Below are 27,400 nucleotides of genomic sequence, written 5' to 3' on the forward strand. Positions count from 1 at the left end.
TCTCATTATATGGTCCTATAGTGTGTAGAACAGGCGAGGCTTGAAGGCCCACTCCTTCTGCTTCAGTCTTTCAAGCACTGAGGCCACAGACATGCGTCAGACTGTCTCAAAGGTGTGTGTTTTGTTTGTTGTTTTTTCAGACAGGCAATTTGCTGTTCTTCTTCTTCACTCTATCTTCCTCTCTCCTTTGCCCTGTTCCTTTCCTCCCTTCATTTCTGTAACAGGGTCTCATGTAGCTCAGGCTAGCCCCTAACACATGTAACAAAGGATAATCATGAACTTCACTAACCCAGTGGGGATTAAAAGGGGCCACACTCAGGTTTTTATTTATTGTTCCTTCTGCCCCCCACCCCCATCCTGCCTGTTTCCTCATCTGTTACAGAAAAAAATAGAGCAGTAATTCTTTTTTTTTTTTTTTTTTTTTGGTTTTTTCGAGACAGGGTTTCTCTGTGGAGCCCTGGCTGTCCTGGCACTTTGTAGACCAGGCTGGCCTCGAACTCAGAAATCTGCCTGCCTCTGCCTCCCGAGTGCTGGGACTAAAGGCGTGCGCCACCACGCCCGGCTCTTTTTTGTTTTTGTTTTTGTTTTTTGGGTTTTGGAGACAGGGTTTCTCTGTGTAGCCCTGGCTCTCCTGGAACTCACTCTTTAGACCAGGCTGGCCTCAAACTCAGAAATCTGCCTGCCTCTGCCTCCCAATTGCTGGGATTAAAGGCATGTGTCACCACGCCCGGTTTATGGCAGTAATTCTTTTTTTTTTTTTTTTTTTTTTTGGTTTTTCAAGACAGGGTTTCTCTGTATAGCCCTGGCTGTCCTGGAGCTCACTTTGTAGACCAGGCTGGCCTCGAACTCAGAAATCTGCCTGCGTCTGCCTCCTGAGTGCTGGGATTAAAGGCATGCATCACCACGCCCGGCTATAGCAGTAATTTTTTTTTTCTTTTTTTTTTTTTAAATATATTTTCTTTTTTTTTTAAAGGTTTATTTATTATTATAAATAAGTACACTGTAGCTGTCTTCAAACACACCAGAAGAGGGAGTAAGATCTCATTATGTGTGGGTTGTGAGCCACCATGTGGTTGCTGGGATTTGAACTCATGACCTTTGGAAGAGCAGTCAGTGCTCTTACCTGCTGAGCCATCTCACCAGCCCTATAGCAGTAATTCTTAAGTCTTAACTCTTTGCAGTTTGGTATGAGGAGTGAATGGTCTGATTTACATAAAGCCAGGGTGTGGAGCACAACTTGGTTTATTGTAGTGGGTGGGAAGAGAGGCACAGGTCTGCAAGAACAGTGCAAGATGGAGCCAGGGCCAGAGGAGACATGGGAGAGGTGAATGAATCACACACTCACACACAAACACACAAGACCCCTTCAACATTTTATTAGGAGCTTAGATGGAACTCGGGGATCTTTCTGCTTCCTTCCCCAGGAGGAGCTCAGATCTGGACGTAGGACAAGGTGATGTCACCATTGATCTCCAGCGTGTCAACCTTTCGTAATGCTTGGAACCGATGGGCGAATTCGAAAAGATGAATGCCATTGGCAAACACCTTGAATTTATCCATGCCGCAGCGGATTGACAGCTGTTGGGGAGAGGAGAGGAGAGGGGAGGGGAGGGGAGGGGAGGGGAGGGGAGGGGAGGGGAGAGGAGAGGAGAGGAGAGGAGAGGAGAGGAGAGGAGAGGAGAGGAGAGGAGAGGAGAGGAGAGGAGAGGAGAGGAGAGGAGAGGAGAGGAGAGGTGAGGTCCAGCAGTACTGGGATCTGTGGGAGGCAGGAAGGGGATCCCCAGACTCACATCAAAGAACTGCCCAGGGCCAAATGGGTTGTAGGCCACCATCCTCTCTTCAGCGCCCCAAGAGCCATTCATATAGCTGTTGCGAACCAAACAGTCACCTATGCGAGGGTTTATGTGTAAAGCTATGTCGTCGGACGATCCCACCCTGAAGTTGATGCCAAAGCTGAAGACAAATAAAGTGTCAAATGGGGTTCAGTGTCTGAGGCTCCAAGAGAAGAAAGCTAGGACCTCAACCCCTGGGTCTGAGAGGAAGGCTGAGGCTGAACCCCTAGGTGTGAGGAGGGTGCTTACGTCCTGGCTGTAGGAAGTACATATCCCTTGATTATGATGGTTCTTCCGACTGTAAGGCCCCCGTGCAGAGCCCCCACATATGGCAGACGCTGTAGAAAAAGAAAATGGGGTCCCATTTAGTCTCTGATGAGGAAACCCAGACACAAGAGCACATTTTCACAGAGAGGCAGCATTTACTTGTGAATTGTCCCCAATCATGTCTTCTCCTAAATCCTGACTACCGGCTGCATCTTCTCCCACCCTCAAAACCGTCAACCCACATATAGTCCACCCTTCTGGGCTCCCAACACTCTCTGCCTCCTTTGACTAGCCCCTGGGACATTATACCGGATTGAAGACTGGGGGTCCTGTCATGACCTGTGGAGGAAAAAAGGGATTCCACTGTGTAAGATTTGACAAATACCTTATGCAACATGTCTTCATCCCTTGCCCAACACTGGGAATTGGCGTGCTGGTTTACTGCAGTGGGTCAAAGAGACAAAGGAAGAGATGTTCCCTACCGGATATGAGGTTTCAGCAGGTTGGCCTCCGAGGAAGTTGATGGACTGAAGTTCTAGGTCCCCATCCACTTGCAGATGGGTAACCATCTGTACAGGTAACCGGTGCCCATATTCATAGAAGGAGCTTCCGTTCACCACGACCTGGGGACAGAGACAAGGTGTCAGACATGGGCAGCCGCAGCTGGCAAGCAACTGTGGGGAAATGGGGACGGGATTGGATTTATTTATTTAGTGCATGAGCGAGGGCCCGTGTGTGCATATATGTGCAGGTGCACATGTGTGCACATTTATGTGGAAGCCAGAGGTCAGCTGTGAGTGTTGGGCCTCGGTACCTGTCTGCCTTGTTTTTTGAATTGGGTTTCTCTCAGTAGACTAGACTGGCTGGCTCCTGTCCCTGCTTCCCTGAGCTTCGACTATAGGCATGACCCAGCATGGCTCAGCACTCCAGTTATTATGTGGATGACAAGGATGGAGCCCAAGCTCACAGCCAGCGCTTTACTGACTGATCCAGCTTGTCAGCCCTAAGGGATCTTTTTGATTTGAAGTCCAATGTATATGTTGGGTTGTAGGAGCGCCTTGCCAGCAGGAATTTTGGGACTCAGGGACCAGAGGTCAAACTGAAGTACAAAGTCAACTCACAGTGGAGGGAGAGAAAGAATCAGGCCCGAGGGTTTGTATCGGCACAAAAGAACTTGGCTTGTAAGGTCTGGTTCTGGCATGGCCCTGGCTGTGTGACCTAGGGTAAGTTACTCTACCTCTCTGAACTTTTATTTAAAACCTTCCAGGATGGGAGTTGCTCATATCTGAGTTTGTCAAGAGGATGGCAACCAAGCCAGGCAAGGCATAGGCTTATGGCAGGCTGGAAGCAGCCTTGGTGTCACCCTCCATCTGATCATCGATCTATATGACAGACATGGATCCGGAGCCAGTCCTAGAGAATTGAGGACTTCCTGTATGCTAAGTGCTGGGTCTGGTGACATCAATGTGCCACTTTCAAGCTGGATATGGTGTACACACCTGCAGTTACAGCACTCAGAAGGCTGAGGCAGGAGACTACCAAAGCTCAGGACAGTTTGGGCAAACAAGTGAAATCTTAAATTAAAAGTTCCCAAAAAAAAAAAAAGACTGGAAGTTTGGCAAGATGGCTCAGCAGCTAGAGGCTCTCTGCACTGAGTCTGACAACTGGAATTAGATCCTAGCATCCCCCCATAAAAAGTCAGGAGAGCCAGGCGAGCCTTTAATCCCAGCACTAATGAGGCAGAGAGGCAGGTAGAGCTCTGTGAGTTCCAGGCCAGTCTGTTCTATATAGTGAGTTCCAGGAGAGCTGGGCCTTTATAGAGCATATATAAAGAATATAAAGAGAATATATAAAGAATATTAAAAAAATTAAAAGGTAGTTAGGGCTGTGGCTTTGTAATAGAGAGGGCATTTTGCATCTGCCCAGTATGCCCACGGCTTCCTTCCATCAGGGTGGACGTCAGGGAGGACAAGAAAGAAAGAGGGTTATAGGGCAACTGGGAGGCTGCAGGGAGGAAGGGGGCTTCTGGGAAGGGAGGGCTGCAGACAGGGAGGGCTTCAAGCCAGGAAGGAGGGCTACAGGCAGGGAGGGGAGCTGCAGGCAGGGAGGGGGCTGCAGGGAGGAAAGGAGAGGGCCCCACCTTGTAGTGCTCAGGCATGACCATGAACACCAGCTCGAAGTGCTTGCCCTTCTGGAAAGGCATGCTCTTTTTCTCCTCTTCCTTGCCCCATTGTCTGCTTTGCATCGTGTTGAAGACCACCTTGTCCCAGCCATCAAAGCGGGGATTGAAGTGGAAAGCAACATCTGCCCCATCATCCTGCCCCACAGCGAAGTTCACGTGGAACCTGGTGGGATGTGAGGCATGGTTCACAGTGCTGCCCACCTGTGCGTGGGGCCTGGTGGGATGTGAGGCATGGTTCAAAGAGCTGCCCACCTGTGCATGGGGCCTGGTCGGATGTGAGGCATGGTTCAAAGAGCTGCCCACCTGTGCATGGGGCCTTCAGCAGGGAGTCCTGACTTCATCCTGTCCTGGGGTCACCCTGACTGGGCACTGTTGACCCAGCTCACAGGGAGGTAGGGAGCCTGAGTTCCCTAAGAGTCTTGTGGCCACACCTCTCTACCTCTCTTTCTCATCTCCCCTGAGCCTCTTCAATGATCAGGGCAAATCAGACTCCTTTCTTCCTTATATTGTTTTCTTTGGGGGGGAGGGGCTGAGGGGGTGATGTAGCCCAGTCTAGCCTCTAACTTGTGCTCTTCCTGCCTTAGCTTGCAGAGTGTTGGGATTACTGCTGTGCGTCACCTGAGAGGGCAAGGGTTTTTGTCCCCACCCTTTCTGCTCCTAGTACCAGGCATGGTGTGGCTAGCACCAGGGCTACATGGTGAGACCACTGCCTCAGAAACAAAACAAAACACACCAAAAAAACAACGTGAAAGGTGATTGAGGTGACACCAGAAAAAAAAAAAGTTGTCCTCTGGCCACCACATGCACACAGATGCACATACACCTACACACATGGGCACACACACGTGTGCACACATGTGTGCCCACACACAAACACTAATGTAGATGACACCTGAGAAAGACATTTGAGGTTATCTTCTGTCTCACACAAACATGCATGTACACACACATGTACATCTGCTCTGCACACACATATATACCAAGCTGAACCATGGAAAAAGCCAAGCCTTAGTGGAATTGCTCTTTTGCACACTGAAACCTGCCAATCATCCCATTTTACAGATTGGAAGCTGAAGTACAGAGATGTTCAGTAGCAATCTGAATCACACAGTGGCTGAGTACCCTCCACATGCAGGGGGCAAGGGGAGGTGACGTCAGGGCATGGCTCTGACCTTGTGATCTGAATTAACTCTCAAATCTGTCACTTCAGGGTATTGTCCCAGCCATAGAGCCACCTCTTGTAGTGACCCCTTCCTGACTTCTCTTGGCCAATCTTGATATGACCCACACAGCCCTTAGTCTACTAGCCCTCCACTGCTTCCTTCCTTTGCTCACTTCCTAGGTTGGGGTCTCCCTGTTCATTTCTGTCCCCATAGGCCATTTGTACCCCACAAGCCACCAGAGGAACCCTGTGAACAATGGACGCCCAGCATGTTTCAAACCACCTGGCATCAGAGTTAGGGAAGGCGAAGGCCCCTCCCTGGGGTGAGCGGGGAAGGGGGCTGGGGACTGTCTCACCGTCTCATGTTCTCTTTGGCCATTCCTTGGATGTAAACTGACATCCCGACACTGAGGCCACCTGGGATGGGTCTCTTGAAGGGCAGAGTCTGTAGAAGGGACCAGGTGAAGAGCCTCAGAGGTTGCCTGCTGGCCATAACCCTTTCCTCTCACCCCAAAGACCCTCAGTCTCTTAAGTGGGGGAGATGAGACTCAGTGTAAGGAGCTAAGGATATGGGTCAGTAGGAGAATACTTGCCCAGCATAGCAAAGGGGGAAAACGAGAAAATGGGGCTAGGGAAGAGAGGTATGGGCTCAAGTGGGCATCTCACCGGATTGTAGGTGGGCTGGTAGCCCGGTGCTGGGACATAGGCCATCTTGAGAGTCTGGACTGATAGCTTGCCTGGAGAGAAGAGATGTGTGGGAAGTGGTGGCTGGCTGCAGGTGGCCCTTATACTAGAGGGAGTGGCTGGCGGGGAGGGGAGTACATGAGGTCTCTCTGGTGGAGACCTCTAGGGCACACCCTTGTCTCCCATCCTAGCAGGGATGCTGACCCTCCTAGGGCTCAGACAAGGAGGAAGTATTTCTAGACTTGCCCTTGCAAGGCTTTATCAGAACCATAAAACCCTGCCCAGACGACTGTTGGCAGAGGGAGGATGGATTAGGTGGGCAGGGCAGGGGCTAGGCCATGGGAAAGTCTGAACAGGTGGGCAATAGAAGCAGAGTAAAGGAATGGTACCTCCTGACCCCACATGCGATATAACAGGGGCCCAGTGCACTCTCAGCTGGGGCCACAGGTTCTGGGTTCCAGTTCTGCCATTGGTGGCTGGCTGCAGGTGGCCCTTATACTAGAGTGACTCCAGCACTTGGGAGGCAGAGGCAGAATTACTTGCATGCTCAGGGGCAGCCTTGTCTGCCTTAAAAAAAAAAATTGCTGGGCACTGTGGCAATGAGGTTAAATCATAGCATTTAGAAGATGGAGGAAGGCAGAGTTTGAGGCTCCCCTGCAGCGTCAAACTGGGGAGGGGCAGCTAAGTTGCTTAACAGTTAAATAGTCAGTTCTGGAACAGCCAAGACTATGTAAAAGACCCTGTCTCAGAGAAAGAAAGGAAGGAAGGAAGGAAGGAAAGGAAAGGAAAGGAAAGGAAAGGAAAGGAAAGGAAAGGAAAGGAAAGGAAGAAAGAAAGAAAGAAAAGCAGGAAGGAAGAAGAGGGAACAGAGAAAAAAAGGGAAAAAAGAAAAGAAAAAGGGCTGGTGTGATGGCTCAGTGGGTAAGAGCACCCGACTGCTCTTCCGAAGGTTGCAAGTTCAAATCCCAGCAACCACATGGTGGCTCACAACCAACTGTAAGGAGAACTGACTCCCTCTTCTGGAGTGTCTGAAGACAGCTACAGTGTACTTACATATAATAAATAAATATATCTTTTTTTTAAAAGGCGGTTTATATTGAAAAAAAAAAAAAGAAAAAGAAGCTGTGTGGTGGTGGTGCATGCCTTTAATCCCAGCACTTGGGAGGCAGAGGCAGGCGGATTTCTGAGTTTGAGGCCAGCCTGGTCTACAAAGTGAGTTCCAGATCAGTCAGGGCTACACAGAGAAACCCTGTCTCAAAAAAACAAAAACAAAAACAAAAAAATGAAGAGAGCAGACTGGGCCAGAGCTCAGAGGTGGAGCCCTGGTCTGGCCTGTGTGGGGTCCTGGGATCAAGCCCCACCAACGCAGGGAAGAAGAGAGCAAACGCTCACCAAGGTGGTAAGTGCCCAACTCCAGATCAGCACTCAGCACACAGAAAACACTAAGTAAATGTTTGACCTCTTACACTCATTCCAAACATAAATCCAGATCACTCATGGATAAGAAAACAAACAGACGGGGGGGGGGGGTGAGGTGGGGGGAAAGCAACTGGCCAGATGTGGTGATGCACAGTCTGGGGTCATTCTCAGCTACACAGTGAGTTCCAGGCCATACTTGTCTACATGAAACTGTATCTGTGATGGGAAGAGAATGAACTTCCTCCCAAATTCACACTCACTAATGAGCAACAAAAGCCAGCATGTCTGTAAAGGGCTGCGGAGACGGCAGAGGGGTAAGAGAAGAGCACTCGCTGCTCTTGCAAGGAAAGAAAAAGAAAGAAGGAAGAAATGAACTGATTGGCTCAAGATTGGTAGCAATGAAGTCAGCTCAACTCCATGGCCCTACTGTGCGTCCTGGGGAGTGACACAGCTCACACAAGGACGGGCACAGGGAACAAGTGTCCCTTTCAGCCTTTCTCTGTTTCTGTTCTTTAAACACTTCCTCTTAGCCCGGTCAGATTTGCCCTCCTCCCTGCGGGCCCAGCTGCCCTCCCTGGAGCCAGTGCCTCTGAGCCCCCACCCACTGCAGTAAAGACACCCCGCTGTGTTCAAACTTTATTGTTCACAGTGAAGATATGGTCCCAGGAAATGAAGAACTAAGTCATAAAGTTATACACCGGGACACCCCATGGGAGGAGGCCTGGCTCCGTGGAGACCTCCTCTCTCAGGGTCAGGAAGACATTCAGAGCTTGGAGAAGGTGATGTTTTTTGTGTCCCTCTTCTCCATGGCTGCCTGGACTGACTTGATGATGTCTTGGGTCTGCAGCATGCTCATGTTCCAGGTGGCCTGGATCAAGGATGTGGGAAAGACGGGAAGGCGCCAATCAGAGCAGTGCGCATGTGCAGATTCTCCCCACTCGCCAAGCCCGCAGTTGTTCACCCTGGACCAGGGCGCACAATAAATGGTGTAGGCAGAGCCTTACCATGTAGTCAAGGCTCTCGTCCACAGAATGGTCTCGGGAGTAGATTAGATTGATTTTTGACCCCTGCACAGCCACAGGGCTCTTGCTGGAAGTATCGGCTGCCAGGGCAAAGGCTGCATTCAGCATGACGTCCTTATCTTGGAACACGCGGCTGCCAGGGAAAGATTAGGTGAGGGGGACATCCTCTCCCTGCCCTGTGGATGACCAGGTGGCCTCCCAGAGAAAATGGGAAGCCCCAACCAAAGGGTTCAACCACATCCTCAGGCTCAGAAGAGCAAACGGGCACTCCGGCAAAGGCCATCTGGTCTCTGGAGTGAGGATACAGGAGACCATAGAGCCCCAATCTGCTGAGATGGCCCTGTCATGATGGCACTTCCCTACCATCAGCTAGCCAATCAGGGCCCTACCTGACCAGCCCACTGTCCAGGGCCTCGTCAGCCATCATCTTGCGGGCAGAGAAGGTCAGCTCGTTGACCAGGCTACAGAATAGGGAGAGCAGATCAGAAGACCCTGTCAGCCTGAATGGATGGATGGACAGACAGACAGATGGATCAGTGGACAGACAGACTTATGGCTGGCCTCATGAATGGAGGGAATGATGGTAGGTCAGATGGTGTCTTACTTTTATTCCAGCTACTGTGCTAAAATATGCGGACCAAAACAACTCAGGAGGAAAAGGTTTTTTGGCTCTCAGCTCCAGGTTGTGGGACAGTGGAGACAGAAACCGAATCTTGAGGCAGCTGGCCACATCCACAGTCAAGAGCAGAGAGAAAATGAAAGCTTATTTGTACTCAAACTCTATAGGTAGGCAGTCCAGGATCCCTGCCTAAGGAATGCTGCCACCCACAGGGGGCTGTCTCAGTTAAGATAAAGTAATCCCCACAGGCCCACCCACAAGCTAACCTGATTTAAAAAAACCCTTGCTGAGACTCTATTTGCAGGTGATTCTAGATGAGTTAGGTTGATAACTAACGCCATCACAAGCTAGATGGAGGGGGCACAATCCTGTAATCGCAGCACTCAGGAGGCAGAAGCAGGCAGATAGGTTTGAATTTGAGACCAGCCTGATCTACATAGTGAGTTCCATGTTGGGGCTGGAAAGTGAGAGTCTGTCTTGAAAAAATAGTTTATAAAGACTGAACATCAGAGATGGGTAAGTGTGCAGATGGGTGGAATGGTAAGACTGGGCCACATTCCTTGTTCAGAGGTTTAGAGGTTCTGTAATCTTGGGCAATTTCTTCTTCTTTCCCTGTCCCTCCTTCACTTTCGTTCTTCTCTTCCCAGCCTTCTCTCTTCCTCTCTCTATTCTGAGATAGGGTTTTTCTCTTAGCTCAGGCTAGCCTCAATGTAAGCCAGCAATCCTTCTGGCTTAACCTCCTATGTGCCGAGATTGTAGGGTACTATGCAGAAAAAAAAAATGTATTTTTGGAGACAGGTTCTCATTATATGGTCCTATAGTGTGTAGAACAGGCGAGGCTTGAAGGCCCACTCCTTCTGCTTCAGTCTTTCAAGCACTGAGGCCACAGACATGCGTCAGACTGTCTCAAAGGTGTGTGTTTTGTTTGGTTTTTTTTTCAGACAGGCAATTTGCTGTTCTTCTTCTTCACTCTATCTTCCTCTCTCCTTTGCCCTGTTCCTTTCCTCCCTTCATTTCTGTAACAGGATCTCATGTAGCTCAGGCTAGCCCCTAACACATGTAACAAAGGATAATCATGAACTTCACTAACCCAGTGGGGATTAAAAGGGGCCACACTCAGGTTTTTATTTATTGTTCCTTCTGCACCCCCCCCCAACCTGCCTGTTTCCTCATCTGTTACAGAAAACATATAGCAGTAATTCTTTTTTTTTTTTTTGAGACAGGGTTTCTCTGTGTAGCCCTGGCTGTCCTGGAACTCACTCTGTAGACCTGGAACTCAGAAATCTGCCTGCCTCTGCCTCCCAAGTGCTGGGATTAAAGGCGAGTGCCACCATGCCTGGCTTATAGCAGTAATTCTTAAGTCTTAACTCTTGCAGTTTGGTATGAGGAGGGAATGGTCTGATTTACATAAAGCCAGGGTGTGGAGCACACCTTGGTTTATTGTAGTGGGTGGGAAGAGAGGCACAGGTTTGCAAGAACAGTGCAAGATGGAGCCAGGGCCACAGGAGACATGGGAGAGGTGAATGAATCTCACACACACACACACACACACACACAAACACACAAGACCCCTTCAACATTTTATTAGGAGCTTAGATGGAACGCAGGGATCTTTCTGCTTCCTTCCCCAGGAGGAGCTCAGATCTGGACGTAGGACAAGGTGATGTCACCATTGATCTCCAGTGTGTCTACCTTTTGGAATGCTTGGAACCGATGGGAGAAGTCGAAAAGGTGCTGGCCATTGGCAAACACCTTGAATCGATCCATGCCGCAGCGGATTGACAGCTGTTGGGGAGAGGAGAGGAGAGGAGAGGAGAGGAGAGGAGAGGAGAGGAGAGGAGAGGAGAGGAGAGGAGAGGAGAGGTGAGGTCCAGCAGTACTGGGATCTGTGGGAGGCAGGAAGGGGATCCCCAGACTCACATCAAAGAACTGCCCAGGGCCAAATGGGTTGTAGGCCACCTTCCTCTCTTCAGCGCCCCAAGAGCCATTCATAAAGCTGTTGCGAACCACACTGTCACCTATGCGAGGGTTTATGTGAAAAGCTATGTCTCCAGACGATCCCACCTTGAAGTTGATGACAAAGCTGAAGACAAAGTGTCAAATGGGGTTCAGTGTCTGAGGCTCCAAGAGAAGAAAGCTAGGTCCTCAACCCCTGGGTCTGAGAGGAAGGCTGAGGCTGAACCCCTAGGTGTGAGGAGGGAGCTTACTTTCTGGCTGTAGGAAGTACATATCCCTTGATTATGATGGTTCTTCGGACTGTAAGGCCCCCCTGCAGAGCCCCCACATATGGCACACGCTGTAGAAAAAGAAAATGGGGTCCCATTCAGTCTCTGATGAGGAAACCCAGACACAAGAGCACATTTTCACAGAGAGGCAGCATTTGCTTGTGAATTGTCCCCAATCATGTCTTCTCCTAAATCCTGACTACCGGCTGCATCTTCTCCCACCCTCAAAACCGTCAACCCACATATAGTCCACCCTTCTGGGCTCCCAACACTCTCTGCCTCCTTTGACTTGCTCCTTTGACTAGCCCCTGGGTCATCATACCGGATTGAAGACTGGGGGTCCTGTCATGACCTGTGGAGGAAAAAAGGGATTCCACTGTGTAAGATTTGACAAATACCTTATGCAACATATCTTCATCCCTTGCCCAACCCCAAATTGTCCTCATCCCTCCATGAGCCCACCATGCCCCTCCCACTTACAGGCAAGGTGTTCATCTGTGGAGGGTTGTACCCAGGACTCTGGAAGAGAGATGAAGGAATGTGGCATCCTTTGCCTCCAAACTTCCCTTACCATTAATCCAACTCTGTGGGAAACTGCCCACAGCCCAGCAGATACTTACCCCAGCAGGGTAAGCTGGAATAGTCATGGCTCCCTGTGGGTACAGAGAGGAAAGGAGGTCATGGCTGGGACCATAAATCTAGACTGGCAAGTGTTGAAGAGAATCCCTGGGCACCCCATTAGGTACATGGTCCACAGCCCCTGCTGTATTTTGGGATGGCCAGAGGCTCTGTGTCTTTAGGACAACTCCTGGTAAATTCTCTTCTTTGTTCCCTGCTCCACAACCTTGGGTCAATCCCTTCTGTCCTGGGATCCTCGTCCACCCCTTGTCTCCCCTTAGCTTAGGATCAGTCTGGAAAGTGGAATTCAGGGGGTAAATCTAGGCCTTGGTACTTCTTTCTAGGCCCATGATGACCAAAGTCCTTCACCTATGCTTCACATACCCAACCCTAGAGCAAGCTGAAGTCCTGGGAGCCACCCAGATCCTGTTTAGCAGGCTCTCTGCTGTCTCCTCGGCTCATCCTCTCCCGGAGGCACAGCTCTGTACATATGACTCTCCTGTCTGGACCCTTTCCCTCCTCGTCCTCCTCGTCCTCCTCATCGTCCTCCTCCTCCTTGTCCTCCTCTTCCTCCTCCTCCTTCTCCTCTTTTTTCATTGTTATGGGTTTGTTTGTTTGTTCACTTGGTTGGTTTGGTTTGGCTTTTTTGAGTCAGGGTTTCTCAGTATGGCCCTGACTGTCCTGGAACTCACTCTGTAGACCAGGCTGGCCTTGAACTCAGAAATCCACCTGCCTCTGCCTCCTGAGCGCTGGGATTAAAGGTGTGCGCCACCACCACAGGCTCATCATCCTCATTTTTACTTTCTCTGTTTTCTCCTCCTTTTAATTAACTCCTATTCTGAAAGTTCTTCAAATCAATCAATCAATTCATCTCTCTGTGTCCATCCCCCCACAGTTCCCCTCCCCAAACACAAACACCAGGGTGTTGATCTGTGGCCCAGGCTGGTCTCCTTGCAGTGAACATTCTGCCTCAGCCTCCTGAGGCTGGGATCACAGGCAGTAGTCACCATGCTGGGATGGACTCCATATTTGGCATCCGCACTCCCCAACCCCTACCCCACCCCCATGACTGTGTGGCTGTAACTTGTTCCATCTCCCCTTTGGATGATAAACTCTTCGTTTTGATCCAGGCTGATCATTATTTATTTTTAAAATATTTATTTACTAATTTTTCCTGTATGTGCCTAAGTACACATCTGTGACCCCTGTGGGGGTCAGAGGAGGGCTCAGAGTCCCCAGAACTGGACTTACAAATGACTATGCACTTGGGAGCCGGGAACTGGACCTAGGTCCTTCTGGTTTATTCAAGACAGGGTCTCACTATTTAGGTCTGGCTGTTCTGGAACTCCCTATGCAGACTAGGCTGGCATTGAACTCGCAGAGATCCACTTGCCTCTAGTTCTCCAGCACTGGGATCAGAGGTGTGTGCCTGATGGTTATATATGCTCTTTACTGCCATCTCCAGCCCCAGGCTGAGAGTTTCAACTTTCAGGCTTTTGTTGGTTAGTTGATTGGTATTAAAGAAACTGGGGAACTCATCCCTCATGTTAAGTTAGCTTACTGTAGCTGAGCCAGGCTCCTAGCAGCTCACTGGGGCACTGTAGGCAGATGCCCACCCTACCATTAAGCAAGCTTCAGCTTGCGACACTGGGAATTGGCGTACTGGTTTACTGTAGTGGGTGTGTGTCAGAGGCTCTGCAGGCTGCATGCCTGGGTGTGGACCTTCTAGGACACTGGGTCCTATGTTTTCTTGACATTCGGATCTAGCTCTCCTGGCCAATTTCCAAGGTGATTGCATCATATTGCACTCTGAGCAGCCATCTGGTAGCCATGCTAGCTGATTCACATGCCTGCCTTGCCCCCAGGTCATGTGATACCATGTTACACCTTGTTCCTTTACAACCGGATGGGGAGGAGGGGCAAGTTGCCATGGCTTTGTGTTGCCCCAGTGACCAATGTATTAAGCAACCTGTCCTGAATTCGTTTACTCTTTATCTGCTTGTCTTTTCTTATCTCACTTTCTGACACCATTGTTTACACACCTCTTCCTGCTCATGAAGCCCTTTTGACTGAGTCTGGCTCCTTCCTTTGGGTGTTCAGAACACCTCGTTAACCCTTTCCCTGAGTCTAACCCTCTGCCTGAACCTCCTTATCTAGACCCTAACCATCTCTCTGAATGCACCCCCACCCCCACCGCGGTCTTGACCGTGTCTGTCTGGTCACTGCCTATCTTTCTGGTGGACTGTCTTGGTGGTGACAGGGTCCCTGGACCCATTCCTTAAAGGGACGAGGAGTGGAAACAGAGACGGCGGCTGATGTGCGAACAGGTCAAAGAGACAAAGGAAAAGACATTCTGTACCGGATATGGGGCTGCAGCAGGTTGGCCTCCGAGGAAGTTGATGGACTGAAGTTCTAGGTCCCCATCCACTTGCAGATGGGTAACCATCTGTACAGGTAACCGGTGCCCATATTCATAGAAGGAGCTTCCGTTCACCACGACCTGGGGACAGAGACAAGGTGTCAGACATGGGCAGCCGCAGCTGGCAAGCAACTGTGGGGAAATGGGGACAGGATTGGATTTATTTATTTAGTGCATGAGCGAGGGCACATGTGTGCACATTTATGTGGAGGCCAGAGGTCAGCTGTGAGTGTTGGGCCTCAGTGCCTGTCTGTCTTGGTTTTTGAATCGGGTTTCTTGCAGTAGACTAGGCTGGCTGGCTCCTGTCCCTGCTCCCCTGAGCTTGGATTATAGGCATGGCCCAGCATGGCTCAGCACTCCAGTTATTATGTGGATGACAAGGATGGAGCCCAAGCTCACAGCCAGCGCTTTACTGACTGATCCAGCTTGTCAGCCCTAAGGGATCTTTTTGATTTGAAGTGCAATGTATTTGTTGGGTTGTAGGAGCGCCTTGCCAGCAGGAATTTTGGGACTCAGGGACCAGAGGTCAAACTGAAGTACAATGTCAACTCACAGTGGAGGGAGAGAAAGAATCAGGCCCGAGGGTTCGTATAGACACAAAAGAACTTGGCTTGTAAGGTCTGGTTCTGGCATGGCCCTGGCTGTGTGACCTCGGGTAAGTTACTCTACCTCTCTGAACTTTTATTTAAAACCTTCCAGAATGGGAGTTGCTCATATCTGAGTTTGTCAAGAGGATGGCAACCAAGTCAGGCAAGGCATAGGCTTATGGCAGGCTGGAAGCAGCCTGCTGGTCTTGGTGTCACCCTCCATCTGATCATCGATCTATGTGACAGACATGGATCCGGAGCCAGTCCTAGAGAACTGAGCACTTCCTGTATGCTAAGTGCTGGGTCTGGTGACATCAATGTGCCACTTTCAAGCTGGATATGGTGTACACACCTGCAGTTACAGCACTCAGAAGGCTGAGGCAGGAGACTACCAAAGCTTAGGACAGTTTGGGCAAACAAGTGAAATCTTAAATTAAAAGTTAAAAAAAAGCCGGGCGTGGTGGCGCACGCCTTTAATCCCAGCACTCGGGAGGCAGAGGCAGGCAGATTTCTGAGTTCGAGGCCAGCCTGGTCTACAAAGTGAGCTCCAGGACAGCCAGAGCTATAAAGAGAAACCCTGTCTCGAAAAACCAAAAAAAAAAAAAAAAAAAAAAAAAAGACTAGAAGTTTGGCAAGATGGCTGAGCAGCTAGAGGCTCTCTACACTGAGTCTGACAACTGGAATTAGATCCTAGCATTCCCCCCATAAAAAGTCAGGAGAGCCTTTAATCCCAGCACTAATGAGGCAGAGAGGCAGGTAGAGCTCTGTGAGTTCCAGGCCAGTCTGTTCTATATAGTGAGTTCCAGGAGAGCTGGGCCTATATAGATCATATATAAAGAATATAAAGAGAATATATAAAGAATATTAAAAAAATTAAAAGGTAGTTAGGGCTGTGGCTTTGTAATAGAGAGGGCATTTTGCATCTGCCCAGTATGCCCACGGCCTATGTCCACCAGGGTGGACGTCAGGGAGGACAAGAGAGAAAGAGGGTTATAGGGCAACAGGGAGGCTGCAGGGAGGGAGGGGGCTTCTGGGGAGGGAGGGCTGCAGACAGGGAGGGCTTCAAGCCAGGAAGGAGGGCTACAGGCAGGGAGGGGAGCTGCAGGCAGGGAGGGAAGGAGAGGCCCTACCTTGTAGTGCTCAGGCATGACCATGAACACCAGCTCGAAGTGCTTGCCCTTCTGGAAAGGCATGCTCTTTTTCTTCTCTTCCTTGCCCCATTGCCCGCTTTGCATCGTGTTGAAGACCACCTTGTCCCAGCCATCAAAGCGGGGATTGAAGTGGAAAGCAACATCTGCCCCATCATCCTGCCCCACAGCGAAGTTCACGTGGAACCTGGTGGGATGTGAGGCATGGTTCACAGTGCTGCCCGCCTGTGCATGGGGCCTGGTGGGATGTGAGGCATGGTTCACAGTGCTGCCCGCCTGTGCATGGGGCCTTCAGCAGGGAGTCCTGACTTCATCCTGTCCTGGGGTCACCCTGACTGGGCACTGTTGACCCAGCTCACAGGGAGGTAGGGAGCCTGAGTTCCCTAAGAGTCTTGTGGCCACACCTCCTCTCTACCTCTCTTTCTCATCTCCCCTGAGCCTCTTCAATGATCAGGGCAAATCAGACTCCTTTCTTCCTTATATTGTTTTCTTTGGGGGGGGTGGGGCTGATGTAGCCCAGGCTAGCCCCTAACTTGTGCTCTTCCTGCCTTAGCTTGCAGAGTGTTGGAATTACTGCTGTGCGTCACCTGAGAGGGCAAGGGTTTTTGTCCCCACCCTCTCTGCTCCTAGTACTAGGCATGGTGTGGCTAGCACCAGGGCTACATGGTGAGACCACTGCCTCAGAAACAAAACAAAACACACCAAAAAAACAACATGAAAGGTGATTGAGGTGACACTTGAAGTTGACCTCTGGTCTCCACATGCACACAGATGCACCTGTACATACACACATGCACACACACATGTTTGTACACACATGTACACACATACATGTGTACACATATGTGTGCCCCCACACACAAACACAAAGGTGGATGGTGCCTGAGAAAGACACTTGAAGTTAACCTCTGCCTTGCACACACACATGCATGCACACACACATGTACATCTGCTCTGCACACACATATATACCAAGCTGAACCATGGAAAAAGCCAAGCCTTAGTGGAATTGCTCTTTTGCACACTGAAACCTGCCAATCATCCCATTTTACAGATTGGAAGCTGAAGTACAGAGATGTTCAGTAGCAATCTGAATCACACAGTGGCTGAGTACCCTCCACACGCAGGGGGCAAGGGGAGGTGACCTCAGGGCATGGCTCTGACCTTGTGATCTGAATTAACTCTCAAATCTGTCACTTCAGGGTATTGTCCCAGCCATAGAGCCACCTCTTATAGTGACCCCTTCCTGACTTCTCTTGGCCAATCTTGATATGACCCACACAATCCCTTAGTCTACTAGCCCTCCACTGCTTCCTTCCTTTGCTCACTTCCTAGGTTGGGGTCTTCCTGTTCATTTCTGTCCCCATAGGCCATTTGTACCCCACAAGCCACCAGAGGAACCCTGTGAACAATGGACTCCCAGCATGTTTCAAGCCGGGCGTGGTGGCTCACGCCTTTAATCCCAGCACTCGGGAGGCAGAGGCAGGCGGATTTCTGAGTTCGAGGCCAGCCTGGTCTACAAAGTGAGTTCCAGGACAGCCAGGGCTACACAGAGAAACCCTGTCTCGAAAAACCAAAAAAAAAAAAACAAAAACCACCTGGCATCAGAGTTAGGGAAGGCGAAGGCCCCTCCCTGGGGTGAGCGGGGAAGGGGGTTGGGGACTGTCTCACCGTCTCATGTCCTCTTTGGCCGTTCCTTGGATGTAAACTGACATCCCGACACTGAGGCCACCTGGGATGGGTCTCTTGTAGGGCAGAGTCTGTAGAAGGGACCAGGTGAAGAGCCTCAGAGGTTGCCTGCTGGCCACAACCCTTTCCTCTCACCCCAAAGACCCTCAGTCCCTTAAGCGGGGGAGATGAGACTTAGGGTAAGTGGCTAAGGATATGGGTCAGTAGGAGAATACTTGCCCAGCATAACAAAGGGATAAAACGAGAAAATGGGGCTGGGGAAGAGAGGTGTGGGCTCAAGTGGGCATCTCACCGGATTGTAGGTGGGCTGGTAGCCCGGTGCTGGGACATAGGCCATCTTGAGAGTCTGGGCTGATAGCTTGCCTGGAGAGAAGAGATGTGTGGGAAGTGGTGGCTGGCTGCAGGTGGCCCTTATACTAGAGGGAGTGGCTGGCAGGGAAGAGAGTACATGAGGTCTCTCTGGTGGAGACCTCTAGGGCACACCCTTGTCTCCCATCCTAGCAGGGATGCTGACCCTCCCACGGCCCAGACAGGGAGGAAGTATTTCTGAACTTTGCCCTTGCAAGGCTTTATCAGAACCATAAAACCCTGCCCAGACGACTGTTGGCAGAAAGAGGGTGGATCAGGTGGGCAGGGCAGGGGCTAGGCCACCAGGAATGTCTGAACAGGTGGGCAATAGAAGCAGAGTAAAGGAAGGGTACCTCCTGACCCCACATGTGATATAACAGGGGCCCAGTGCACTCGCAGCTGGGGCCACAGGTTCTGGGTTCCAGTTCTGCCATTGGTGGCTGGCTGCAGGTGGCCCTTATTCTAGAGTGACTCCAGCACTTGGAGGCAGAGGCAGAATTACTTGCATGCTCAGGGGCAGCCTTGTCTGCAGAGCAAGACTCTTGCCTTAAAAAAAAAAAAATGCTGGGCACCGTGGCAATGAGTTTAAATCCTAGCATTTAGAAGATGGAGGAAGGCAGAGTTTGAGGCTCCCCTGCAGCATCAAACTGGGGAGGGGCAGCTAAGTGGCTTAACAGTTAAATAGTCAGTTCTGGAACAGCCAAGGCTATGTAAAAGACCCTGTCTCAGAGAAAGAAAGAAAGAAAGAAAGAAAGAAAGAAAGAAAGAAAGAAAGAAAGAAAAAAAGAAAGAGAGAGAGAGAAAAGGTAGGAAGAAAGAGAGAAAGGCAAGCAGGCAGGCAGGAAGGAAGGAAGAAGAGGGAACAGAGAAAAAAAGGGAAAAAAGAAAAGAAAAAGAAGCTGTGTGGTGGTGGCACACGCCTTTAATCCCAGCACTTGGGAGGCAGAGGCAGGTGGATTTCTGAGTTTGAGGCCAGCCTGGTCTACAAAGTGAGTTCCAGGACAGCCAGGGCTACACAGAAAAACCCTGTCTTGGAAAACCAGAAAAAAAAAAAAAAATGAAGAGAGTGGGCTGGGCCAGAGCTCAGAGGTGGAGACCTGGTCTGGCTTATGTGGGGTCCTGGGATCCAGCCCCACCAACGCAGGGAAGAAGAGAGCAAAGCTCACCAAGGTAGTAAGTGCCCAACTCGGGACTTGGTACTCAGCACACAGAAAACACTAAGTAAATGTTTGACCTCTTAGACTCATTCCAAACATAAATCCAGATCACTCATGGATAAGAAAACAAACAGACGGGGGGGGGGGGGTGAGGTGGGGGGAAAGCAACTGGCCAGATGTGGTGATGCACAGTCTGGGGTCATTCTCAGCTACACAGTGAGTTCCAGGCCATACTTGTCTACATGAAACTGTATCTGTGATGGGAAGAGAATGAGCTTCCTCCCAAATTCACACTCACTAATGAGCAACAAAAGCCAGCATGTCTGTAAAGGGCTGCGGAGACGGCAGAGGGGTAAGAGAAGAGCACTCGCTGCTCTTGCAAGGAAAGAAAAAGAAAGAAGGAAGAAATGAACTGATTGGCTCAAGATTGGTAGCAATGAAGTCAGCTCAACTCCATGGCCCTACTGTGCGTCCTGGGGAGTGACACAGCTCACACAAGGGCGGGCACAGGGAACAGGTGTCCCTTTCAGCCTTTCTCTGTTTCTGTTCTTTAAACACTTCCTCTTAGCCGGGTCAGATTTGCCCTCCTCCCTGCAGGCCCAGCTACCCTCCCTGGAGCCAGTGCCTCTGAGCCCCCACCCACTGCAGTAAAGACACCCCGCTGTGTTGAAACTTTATTGTTCACAGTGAAGATAAGGTCCCAGGAAATGAAGAACTGAGTCATAAAGTTATACACCGGGACACCCCATGGGAGGAGGCCTGGCTCCGTGGAGACCTCCTCTCTCAGGGTCAGGAAGACATTCAGAGCTTGGAGAAGGTGATGTTTTTTGTGTCCTTCTTCTCCATGGCTGCCTGGACTGACTTGATGATGTCTTGGGTCTGCAGCATGCTCATGTTCCAGGTGGCCTGGATCAAGGATGTGGGAAAGACGGGAAGGCGCCAATCAGAGCAGTGCGCATGTGCAGATTCTCCCCACTCGCCAAGCCCGCAGTTGTTCACCCTGGACCAGGGCGCACAATAAATGGTGTAGGCAGAGCCTTACCATGTAGTCAAGGCTCTCGTCCACAGAATGGTCTCGGGAGTAGATTAGATTGATTTTTGACCCCTGCACAGCCACAGGGCTCTTGCTGGAAATATCGGCTGCCAGGGCAAAGGCTGCATTCAGCATGGCATCCTTATCTTGGAACACGCGGCTGCCAGGGAAAGATTAAGTGAGGGGGACATCCTCTCCCTGCCCTGTGGATGACCAGGTGGCCTCCCAGAGAAAATGGGAAGCCCCAACCAAAGGGTTCAACCACATCCTCAGGCTCAGAAGTGCAGACAGGCACTCCGGCAAAGGCCATCTGATCTCTGGAGTGAGGATACAGGAGACCATAGAGCCCCAATCTGCTTAGATGGCCCTGTCTCAATGGCACTTCCCTGCCATCAGCTAGCCAATCAGGGCCCTACCTGACCAGCCCACTGTCCAGGGCCTCGTCAGCCATCATCTTGCGGGCGGAGAAGGTCAGCTCGTTGACCAGGCTACAGAATAGGGAGAGCAGATCAGAAGACCCTGTCAGCCTGAGTCTGGGGGGTGGGGGCTGGGCTGGCCCCTCCTCCATGGTCAGCTGCCTCACCTCTGGTTCCCGATGACCTTGGGCAGTCTCTGCAGTGTTCCTACATCAGCAGCCAAGCCCATATCTACCTCCTAGAGAGAAACACTTATCAGTGTTTGCTTGTTGGTTCCAACTCGAGTTCAGGGCATCACGCATTGCTCGCAGAGGCTCCGCCACCCTCCAGTTCTGACAACCTCAAAATGCGCTGACCATCTGGCCCTCCAGCTTGCTCAAGAGGCCCTTTCCAGAACCCTGGGCGCCACTCTACCCCCTACTGTCTCCAGCATAGCTGGCAGTCCCAGCTCTGTCTTTCTATGTACAGAACACTAGCTCATTCATGAGTGTGCCCATGATGGCATCCTGTACAAATGAGCTTACATCCCCATTATGTTGCTGGGCAGAGGCAGCTCAGAGCTTTTTTTCCCTCATGCCCACCTTTCTAACACGGGTGGGATCCTGGAGGCAGAGAAGGTGGAGTACCAGCTCTTACTGATCTCTTCTGACTCGCAGAGTGATGTGACCAGATGCTTCAAGGTCCTGCTGCCCTGACTCCACACATCCTCCTCAGGATGGACTATACCTTGAATGGTGGGCTACCTACAGTAAACCCCTTCTCTGATAAGTTGCTTTTCCAAGTACTTTATCACAGTGACAGGAAAAAAAAATGCTCACCACTCACACAATAGCCCCAGCTGTCTTAGGCTCTTGGGTGCGGAGACTACAAGCTGTGCCTCTCCATGTCGGCCTTGGTCTGGAGGTATTTGGTTCTGACGGACCTCCTTCTAGGAAGCCCTCAGAACCCTCTGCCTTGGCCTGCACTGGCTCTACCCCATCCAGCCCTCGCCTGAGGTTGCCTATCACTACAGGGGTTCCAGAAGGCTCAGGAAGTGTCTCACCTTGACCTGGAAAAAAGCATCCTGAGTGCAGTAGCGAATGTCACAGGCAGAAATGAGGTCCACACCTGGGAGGAAAGGCCAGGGACAACAGATAAGGACAGGAACCAATTTGTCCTCCCAAAACACAGGACAGAGTCTAACTAGCCACAGCTGAGCTGAGGCCACTGGCACAAGTGGAGGGGGTAGCAGCCTCACGACTAGTTGGCGCCCAAGAGGTGGCCACTGGCTACAGACTAACCTCCGCCAATGCAGCCTCCGTGAATGGCAGCAATCACTGGCTTGGGGCACTAGAATGGAAAAGGAGAGTTGTCAAAGCTAGCAGAGGAGGGGTAGGCAGAGAGGATGCCGGCCAGCTCTGAGTCACCTTCTCAATGACAGTGAAGGTCTTCTGGTACTTGCCGATGAGGTCACGGAGGTACCAGGCTATGCGGGCTGCATCATCTCCTGAGGGCTGCATGAATTCGGAGGCCAAGTCCATGAGGTCAATACCTGGTTGAGAAGGAGATGAGAGGTTATGTAGCATTCAGGGTCACTCACTAACCCAGTCAGAGCTCAGAACCCAGGAGCTGTGGGTCCAAACAAAACATCACCATGGCAGAGAAAGAAACTCATGGAGGTCTAGGGGATCAGGGATTCCATGTTGTGCACCATATATATATATGTACATATGTTTTGTTTTGCTTAAGACAAGGTTTAGCAGCCGGGCGTGGTGGCGCACGCCTTTAATCCCAGCACTCGGGAGGCAGAGGCAGGCGGATTTCTGAGTTCGAGGCCAGCCTGGTCTACAAAGTGAGTTCCAGGACAGCCAGGGCTATACAGAAAAACCCTGTCTCGAAAAACCAAAAAAAAAAAAAAAAAAAAAAAAGACAAGGTTTAGCTGTGTAGCCCAAGCTAACCTCCGGCCTCAGTTTCCCCAGTGCTGGGAATATTGGCATTCTTTTTTTTTTTTTTTTTTTTTTTGGTTTTTTGAGACAGGGTTTCTCTGTGTAGCCCTGGCTGTCCTGGAACTCACTTTGTAGACCAGGCTGGCCTCGAACTCAAAAATTCACCTGCCTCTGCCTCCCAAGTGCTGGGAGTAAAGGCGTGCACCCCCACTGCCTGGCCGAATATTGGCATTCTTAAGACCAGCTATGGACTTTTTCAGACATTCGTCATGAATAGTAAGCTAATCCCACACATAGCTGGAGGGGGCCTGTGAGCCCTTGTCTCCCAACCCATGCTGGTTTGTAGCTGTGGTTGAACACTTGCCTAGAATTCACCAAGTGGGGTGGAGGCCACAGCCCTGTTTGCTTAGAATTCACAAGGGGAAGAGCTGGGGGTGTGGCTTGGTGGTGGAGCACTGGCCTAGTTTCCACCACTGAGGGGCCTGTGGTGGCCCTTGCCTAAAATAACAATAGATTTGTCTTCAATGTGTTAAAAAAAATCCAAATAAAAACAAACAGAAAGCCCGGGTTGGTGTTCCAAGCCTTTAATCCCAGAATTCAGGAGTTAGAGGTAGGCGGATCTCTGTATTTGAAGGCAGCCTGGTCTACAGAGCAAGTTCCAGGACAGCTAGGGCTACACAGAGAAACCCAGGCTTGAAAAACCAATAATAATAATAATAATAATAATAATAATAATAATAAACAACACAATCCTGAGGCTGGAGAAATGGCTCAGCAGTTAAGAGCACTGGTGGCTCTTTCAGGGGATCTGGGTTCAAATTCCAGCACTGACATGGCAGGCAGCTCGCAACTGCCTGTAACTCCAGTTCTAGGGGATCTGACACACACACATAGACATACATGCAGTCAACTCACCAATGTACATAAAATAAAAATAAATAAATTATTAAAAAGAAAGAAAGGAAGGAAGGAAGGAAGGGAGAGAGAGAAGAAGAAGAAGGAAGGAAGACAAACAGACACAGGACAACCTTGGGCTGGTGCCTTTATCCATGTGCACACACACGTAAATGTACTCACACACATGTGCAAAAATATAAAACAAAATAGAATAAACAAGAGGCAGGCTGGACAGCAGGTCAAGGCAGGAGGATCTAGAAAGTCACTGAGGCCTCATCACAAAGAACCAACTAGAAATCTGAAGACTGCAAACAAAACACCTGAAGCTAAAAAACTCACCAGGTGGGAGCTGGAGACAGGGCTCGGGGGTAAGAGCACCAGTTGCTCTTCCAGAGGATCCGGGTTCAAGTCCCAGCTCCCACATGGCATCTCACAACTGTCTCTAACTCCAGTTCCAGGAGATCTGACACCCTCACACAGGCACGTAAAGCACCAATGCACATAAAAAAAAAAAAATTTAAAAATCACTGGAGCCGGGCGTGGTGGCGCACGCCTTTGATCCCAGCACTCGGGAGGCAGATGCAGGTGGATTTCTGAGTTCGAGGCCAGCCTGGTCTACAAAGTGAGTGCCAGGACAGCCAGGGCTACACAGAGAAACCCTGTCTTGAAAAAAAAGCAAAAAAAAAAAAAAAAATCATTGGGTGGGTTTCATAGCAGAACAGAAAATTGGGAAACAAGCCATGCTAAAGTGGAGAAGGGGTCGGGTCAAAGAGCAGAAAGGGTAGTGGAGTAACTTCCGTGAGTGTGTGGGGGGGGGGGGCGGGGGTAGGCAGAAGTCACTGTGCATGTAATACCCTTGGCTAGACACCCGTGTAGGCTTTGAAAGGTCCAGAGTCTCCTTCAAGGTTACAGATCTACTGCGGTCAATCCAGCTTCAGGATTCTAGCAGGTTCTGTTGAGCTCATTTCTCTGCTTGACTTTGTGGTAGGGAGGGGATTCTGGGCTTTGAACCAACTCCTGAGTACACACACCCACACACAGGGAAATGCTTTAAATTAGACCTAAAAAAAAAAAAAAAAAAAGAAAGCAGTGCCCAGGAGGCAGAGGCAGGCAGATCTCTGCGTTCCAGGCCAGCCTGGACTTGGTCTACAGATCACGTTCCGAGATAGCCAAGGCTACACAGAGAAACCCTGTCTCAGAAAACCAAACCAACAAAAGCCCACTGAGGGCTAATGGCCTAGCTCAACAGTTAAGAGCCTATATTATATACTCTTACTAGCAGACAGGGTTTGAGTCCCAGCAACCCTGCCAAATTGATCACAACCAACCTGTTAGTCCAGCCCTAGGGGGATCTTATGTTACATATTATTATATAATCATAAATCTTTAAAAAAAAATAAATAAAAATCAAAACTTTCATTGAGAACCACTATGGAGCCAGCAAGATGGCTTAGCAGGGCCGGGCGTGGTGGCGCACGCCTTTAATCCCAGCACTCGGGAGGCAGAGGCAGGCGGATTTCTGAGTTCGAGGCCAGCCTGGTCTACAAAGTGAGTGCCAGGACAGCCAGAGCTACACAGAGAAACCCTGTCTCGAAAAACCAAAAAAAAAAAAAAAAAGATGGCTTAGCAGGAAAAGGTGTTTGAAGGCTTGCAGGCAAGCGGGGCCAGCATCCAGCTGAACTTGATCACGGGGAAGGAGAGAACCAACTCCCAAAAGTCGTCGTCTAACTTTTGCACACGTGTGCATGCACGCGCACACAAAAATAAAAGTAACTTTTTCTTTTTGGTTTTTCTAGACAGGATTCCTCTGTGCAGCCCTGGCTGTCCTAGATCTGGCTCTGTCTTCCAGGATGGCCGTGAACTCCCAGAGACCCACTGGCCTCTGCCACTCCAGTGCTGGGACTAAGGGCACATGCCACCGGCCCAGTATTTTTGTTTCCTTCTAGAAACAAAAGGAGGCCAAAGCACTGAGTCACATTTACAATCCCAGCATCAACATTTAGGAAGCTGAGGCAGGAGGATTACTTCAACTTCTAGAGTAGCCTAGTCTAAATAGAGAGTTCCAGGCCAGCCAGGGGAGGGGGGAAAAAAAAAGATGGCAAAATCAGCAAAGAGAAGTACTAGCATGGCTGCCCCAGCAGGGGGAGAGGCGCCAGCAGGCAGAGAAGTACCTGATGTGAACATCTTTCCTGCACCGGAGACTACAACAGCCCGGCAGTCCGAATCTTTGGATATCTTTTGGAAGCATTCCACCAACTCCCTGCAGAGGCATAAGAAGTAAAGGGTTATATCTGGAGTGGGGAGCCCCTGTCCCTGCCCACCTCTGCCTCCTCTAGCACATAGGCTTGTGGGCTTGCAGGCCAGACCTCCAGAAAGCCTTGTTCATGGCATTCCTCTTCTCTGGCCGGTTTAGCTGCACGTGGAGAACATGCTTCTGGGCACATGTGACTTGAATAGACTCGTAGTTGTGGTCTGAGACTTCCTCCGGGGCTCTTTTGGAGGCCTCTTGTGCAGAGGAGCTCAGAGATCGAAGGCTGACGTTGAAGTACAGCTGGCTGGTACCTCTCAGCTCTGGGGAGACAAGGAAGAGACTTTGAGAGCCTAGAATGGGGACATTTTAACAGCATATGCTCTTTAGGGGCCCTGGCGTGACCAGACATAACTTTTAAGATTAGGGTATGCAAGCCAGGAAGTGGTTGGGAGCAGTATTTGGAAGGCAGAGGCAGTCCGATCTCAGATCGAGGCCAGCCTGGTCTGCAGAGAGTTCTTGGATAGACAGGCCTACGCAGAGAAATCCTGTCTCGAAAAACCAAAACCAAACCAAAAGACTAGGGTGTTGCTTAGAGTGGTTTCAGTCTGAGACTACGTTAGACCCTTGTTTGTGGAAATGACCCAAGATTGGGGACAAAGAATTCAGGTTGAAAGACAGACCTAAAAAATTATAATTTCATTTTAAATTACAAAAGGACTCCTGAGTTTAAAGCGATCCGGGCAGACTTCCCGTATTATCGCCACTATAACAAGACGACACAAAAACGAGCCTCCACGGATTAAGGGGTAACTCACGCTGCATCAGCAGGCCGCGGAGTTTACTGGAAACTGTCATCATGGTAGCCATCTCTGGAGCTCCGGAGCTGTGCAACTTACTCCCGAAGGAAAACATAGAGGGCGGGCACAAACGTTCGCCATGTTGGTCAAGGGCACCGAAGCCACCGCGGCCACCGCCCTTTAGCAGCGAGGTCCCACCTAGTTCGCCATCTTTACTAAGGGCAAAGGAAAAAAAAAAAAAAAAAAGCACTCCCTCTTGTCTCATGTGTTTGGGACGTTGCTTAAACCTTTGGCCCAGTGGGACGCTGGCCTGAGAAAATATTTCACAGTGCTGCTGGAAAATTGTGTATGAAGTTCATCACAACGCTGTGTTGGAACGAAATGCAGACAACTGAAATAGTCAAGGACAGAATGGCAGCGGTTTGGTTGCTGGGATACCGGCTGGCCAGAATTAAGCAGTTTTTATTCCCTTAGGGCCAGAAGGAGGTACTTAAGAAGTTGGCTCCTGGACCAGGGAAGTTACGGATTCAAGGTTACTGGACATTTAGAAGTGCGTAGGCAGGAGTAAATGGCTCTAACGCCATCCTCCTTTGTTTTGTGGTGCGAGGGGACTGAGGCAACATAGGCAAACATTTAACTCCGAACATATCTCCAGGCTCTTCTCCCTGTTTTATGTAAGGTCTATATAAAACCTGGGCTTGC

At 50.2% G+C, this 27,400-nt stretch overlaps 4 protein-coding genes across 8 annotated transcripts; all 4 read right to left on the bottom strand.

Moving 5' to 3' along the window:
• Positions 1–1,431: 1,431 nt before the first annotated feature.
• On the bottom strand, positions 1,432–6,154 carry LOC110297436 (galectin-6). Of its 4 annotated transcripts, none has more exons than XM_085840953.1 (8): positions 6,110–6,154; positions 5,800–5,888; positions 4,240–4,444; positions 2,582–2,722; positions 2,409–2,438; positions 2,082–2,170; positions 1,791–1,953; positions 1,432–1,578 (listed from the first exon to the last, which is right to left on the bottom strand). In XM_085840953.1, exons 1-8 carry the CDS (start codon positions 6,152–6,154, stop codon positions 1,432–1,434), a joined length of 909 nt encoding a protein of 302 aa, XP_085697079.1. The 4 variants fall into 4 exon arrangements, with proteins under 4 accessions (XP_085697079.1, XP_085697078.1, XP_085697077.1 ...); XM_085840952.1 differs by having other exon boundaries at positions 2,409–2,462; XM_085840951.1 differs by having other exon boundaries at positions 2,519–2,722.
• Positions 6,155–8,208: 2,054 nt separating this feature from the next.
• LOC147003354 (delta(3,5)-Delta(2,4)-dienoyl-CoA isomerase, mitochondrial-like) lies at positions 8,209–9,025 on the bottom strand. The gene is made up of 3 exons (XM_085840954.1): positions 8,958–9,025; positions 8,551–8,701; positions 8,209–8,414 (listed from the first exon to the last, which is right to left on the bottom strand). Exons 1-3 carry the CDS (start codon positions 8,993–8,995, stop codon positions 8,310–8,312), a joined length of 294 nt encoding a protein of 97 aa, XP_085697080.1. The 5' UTR covers positions 8,996–9,025; the 3' UTR covers positions 8,209–8,309.
• Positions 9,026–10,779: 1,754 nt separating this feature from the next.
• Positions 10,780–19,215, bottom strand: LOC110297435 (galectin-4). 2 transcript variants are annotated; one of them, XM_085840955.1, is made up of 10 exons: positions 18,166–19,215; positions 17,856–17,944; positions 16,167–16,371; positions 14,390–14,530; positions 12,033–12,065; positions 11,893–11,931; positions 11,735–11,764; positions 11,395–11,483; positions 11,108–11,270; positions 10,780–10,972 (listed from the first exon to the last, which is right to left on the bottom strand). In XM_085840955.1, the coding sequence occupies exons 1-10, from the start codon at positions 18,208–18,210 to the stop codon at positions 10,826–10,828; spliced, it is 981 nt and encodes a 326-aa protein (XP_085697081.1). In that variant the 5' UTR covers positions 18,211–19,215; the 3' UTR covers positions 10,780–10,825. The 2 variants fall into 2 exon arrangements, with proteins under 2 accessions (XP_085697081.1, XP_021021845.2); XM_021166186.3 differs by having other exon boundaries at positions 10,780–11,270.
• An 824-nt stretch (positions 19,216–20,039) lies between these two features.
• On the bottom strand, positions 20,040–26,871 carry Ech1 (enoyl-CoA hydratase 1). The gene is made up of 10 exons (XM_021167024.3): positions 26,717–26,871; positions 26,017–26,221; positions 25,822–25,910; positions 22,234–22,358; positions 22,108–22,156; positions 21,870–21,934; positions 20,995–21,065; positions 20,828–20,899; positions 20,421–20,571; positions 20,040–20,284 (listed from the first exon to the last, which is right to left on the bottom strand). The coding sequence occupies exons 1-10, from the start codon at positions 26,811–26,813 to the stop codon at positions 20,180–20,182; spliced, it is 1,029 nt and encodes a 342-aa protein (XP_021022683.3). The 5' UTR covers positions 26,814–26,871; the 3' UTR covers positions 20,040–20,179.
• Between the last annotated feature and the right edge of the window lie 529 nt (positions 26,872–27,400).

Source organism: Mus caroli, unplaced genomic scaffold (assembly GCF_978045245.1).
Source record: "Mus caroli unplaced genomic scaffold, Mus_caroli_1 scaffold_8, whole genome shotgun sequence".
NCBI lineage: Eukaryota > Metazoa > Chordata > Mammalia > Rodentia > Muridae > Mus > Mus caroli.

Bases quoted from the DNA above. Each gene is read 5' to 3' on its own strand.
- LOC110297436 (XM_085840950.1), bottom strand. From the start codon at position 6,154: ATGGCCTATGTCCCAGCACCGGGCTACCAGCCCACCTACAATCCG. The intron at 1,954-2,081 runs GTAAGCACCCTC...ATTTGTCTTCAG, and splicing joins GTACTTCCTACAGCCAGGAC to CTTTGGCATCAACTTCAGGG. The intron at 1,583-1,719 runs CCTCTCCTCTCC...CTCCTCTCCCCA, and splicing joins CCTCACCTCTCCTCTCCTCT to ACAGCTGTCAATCCGCTGCG.
- LOC147003354 (XM_085840954.1), bottom strand. From the start codon at position 8,995: ATGATGGCTGACGAGGCCCTGGACAGTGGGCTGGTCAG. The intron at 8,702-8,957 runs GTAGGGCCCTGA...TTTCCCTGGCAG, and splicing joins CTGGACAGTGGGCTGGTCAG to CCGCGTGTTCCAAGATAAGG. The intron at 8,415-8,550 runs GTAAGGCTCTGC...TCCTTGATCCAG, and splicing joins ACGAGAGCCTTGACTACATG to GCCACCTGGAACATGAGCAT.
- LOC110297435 (XM_021166186.3), bottom strand. From the start codon at position 18,210: ATGGCCTATGTCCCAGCACCGGGCTACCAGCCCACCTACAATCCG. The intron at 16,372-17,855 runs GTGAGACAGTCC...ACATCCCACCAG, and splicing joins GCCAAAGAGGACATGAGACG to GTTCCACGTGAACTTCGCTG. The intron at 11,271-11,394 runs GTAAGCTCCCTC...CTTTGTCTTCAG, and splicing joins GTACTTCCTACAGCCAGAAA to CTTTGTCATCAACTTCAAGG.
- Ech1 (XM_021167024.3), bottom strand. From the start codon at position 26,813: ATGTTTTCCTTCGGGAGTAAGTTGCACAGCTCCGGAGCTCCAGAGATG. The intron at 22,157-22,233 runs GTGACTCAGAGC...TTTCCATTCTAG, and splicing joins CCTTCACTGTCATTGAGAAG to TGCCCCAAGCCAGTGATTGC. The intron at 20,285-20,420 runs GTAAGGCTCTGC...TCCTTGATCCAG, and splicing joins ACGAGAGCCTTGACTACATG to GCCACCTGGAACATGAGCAT.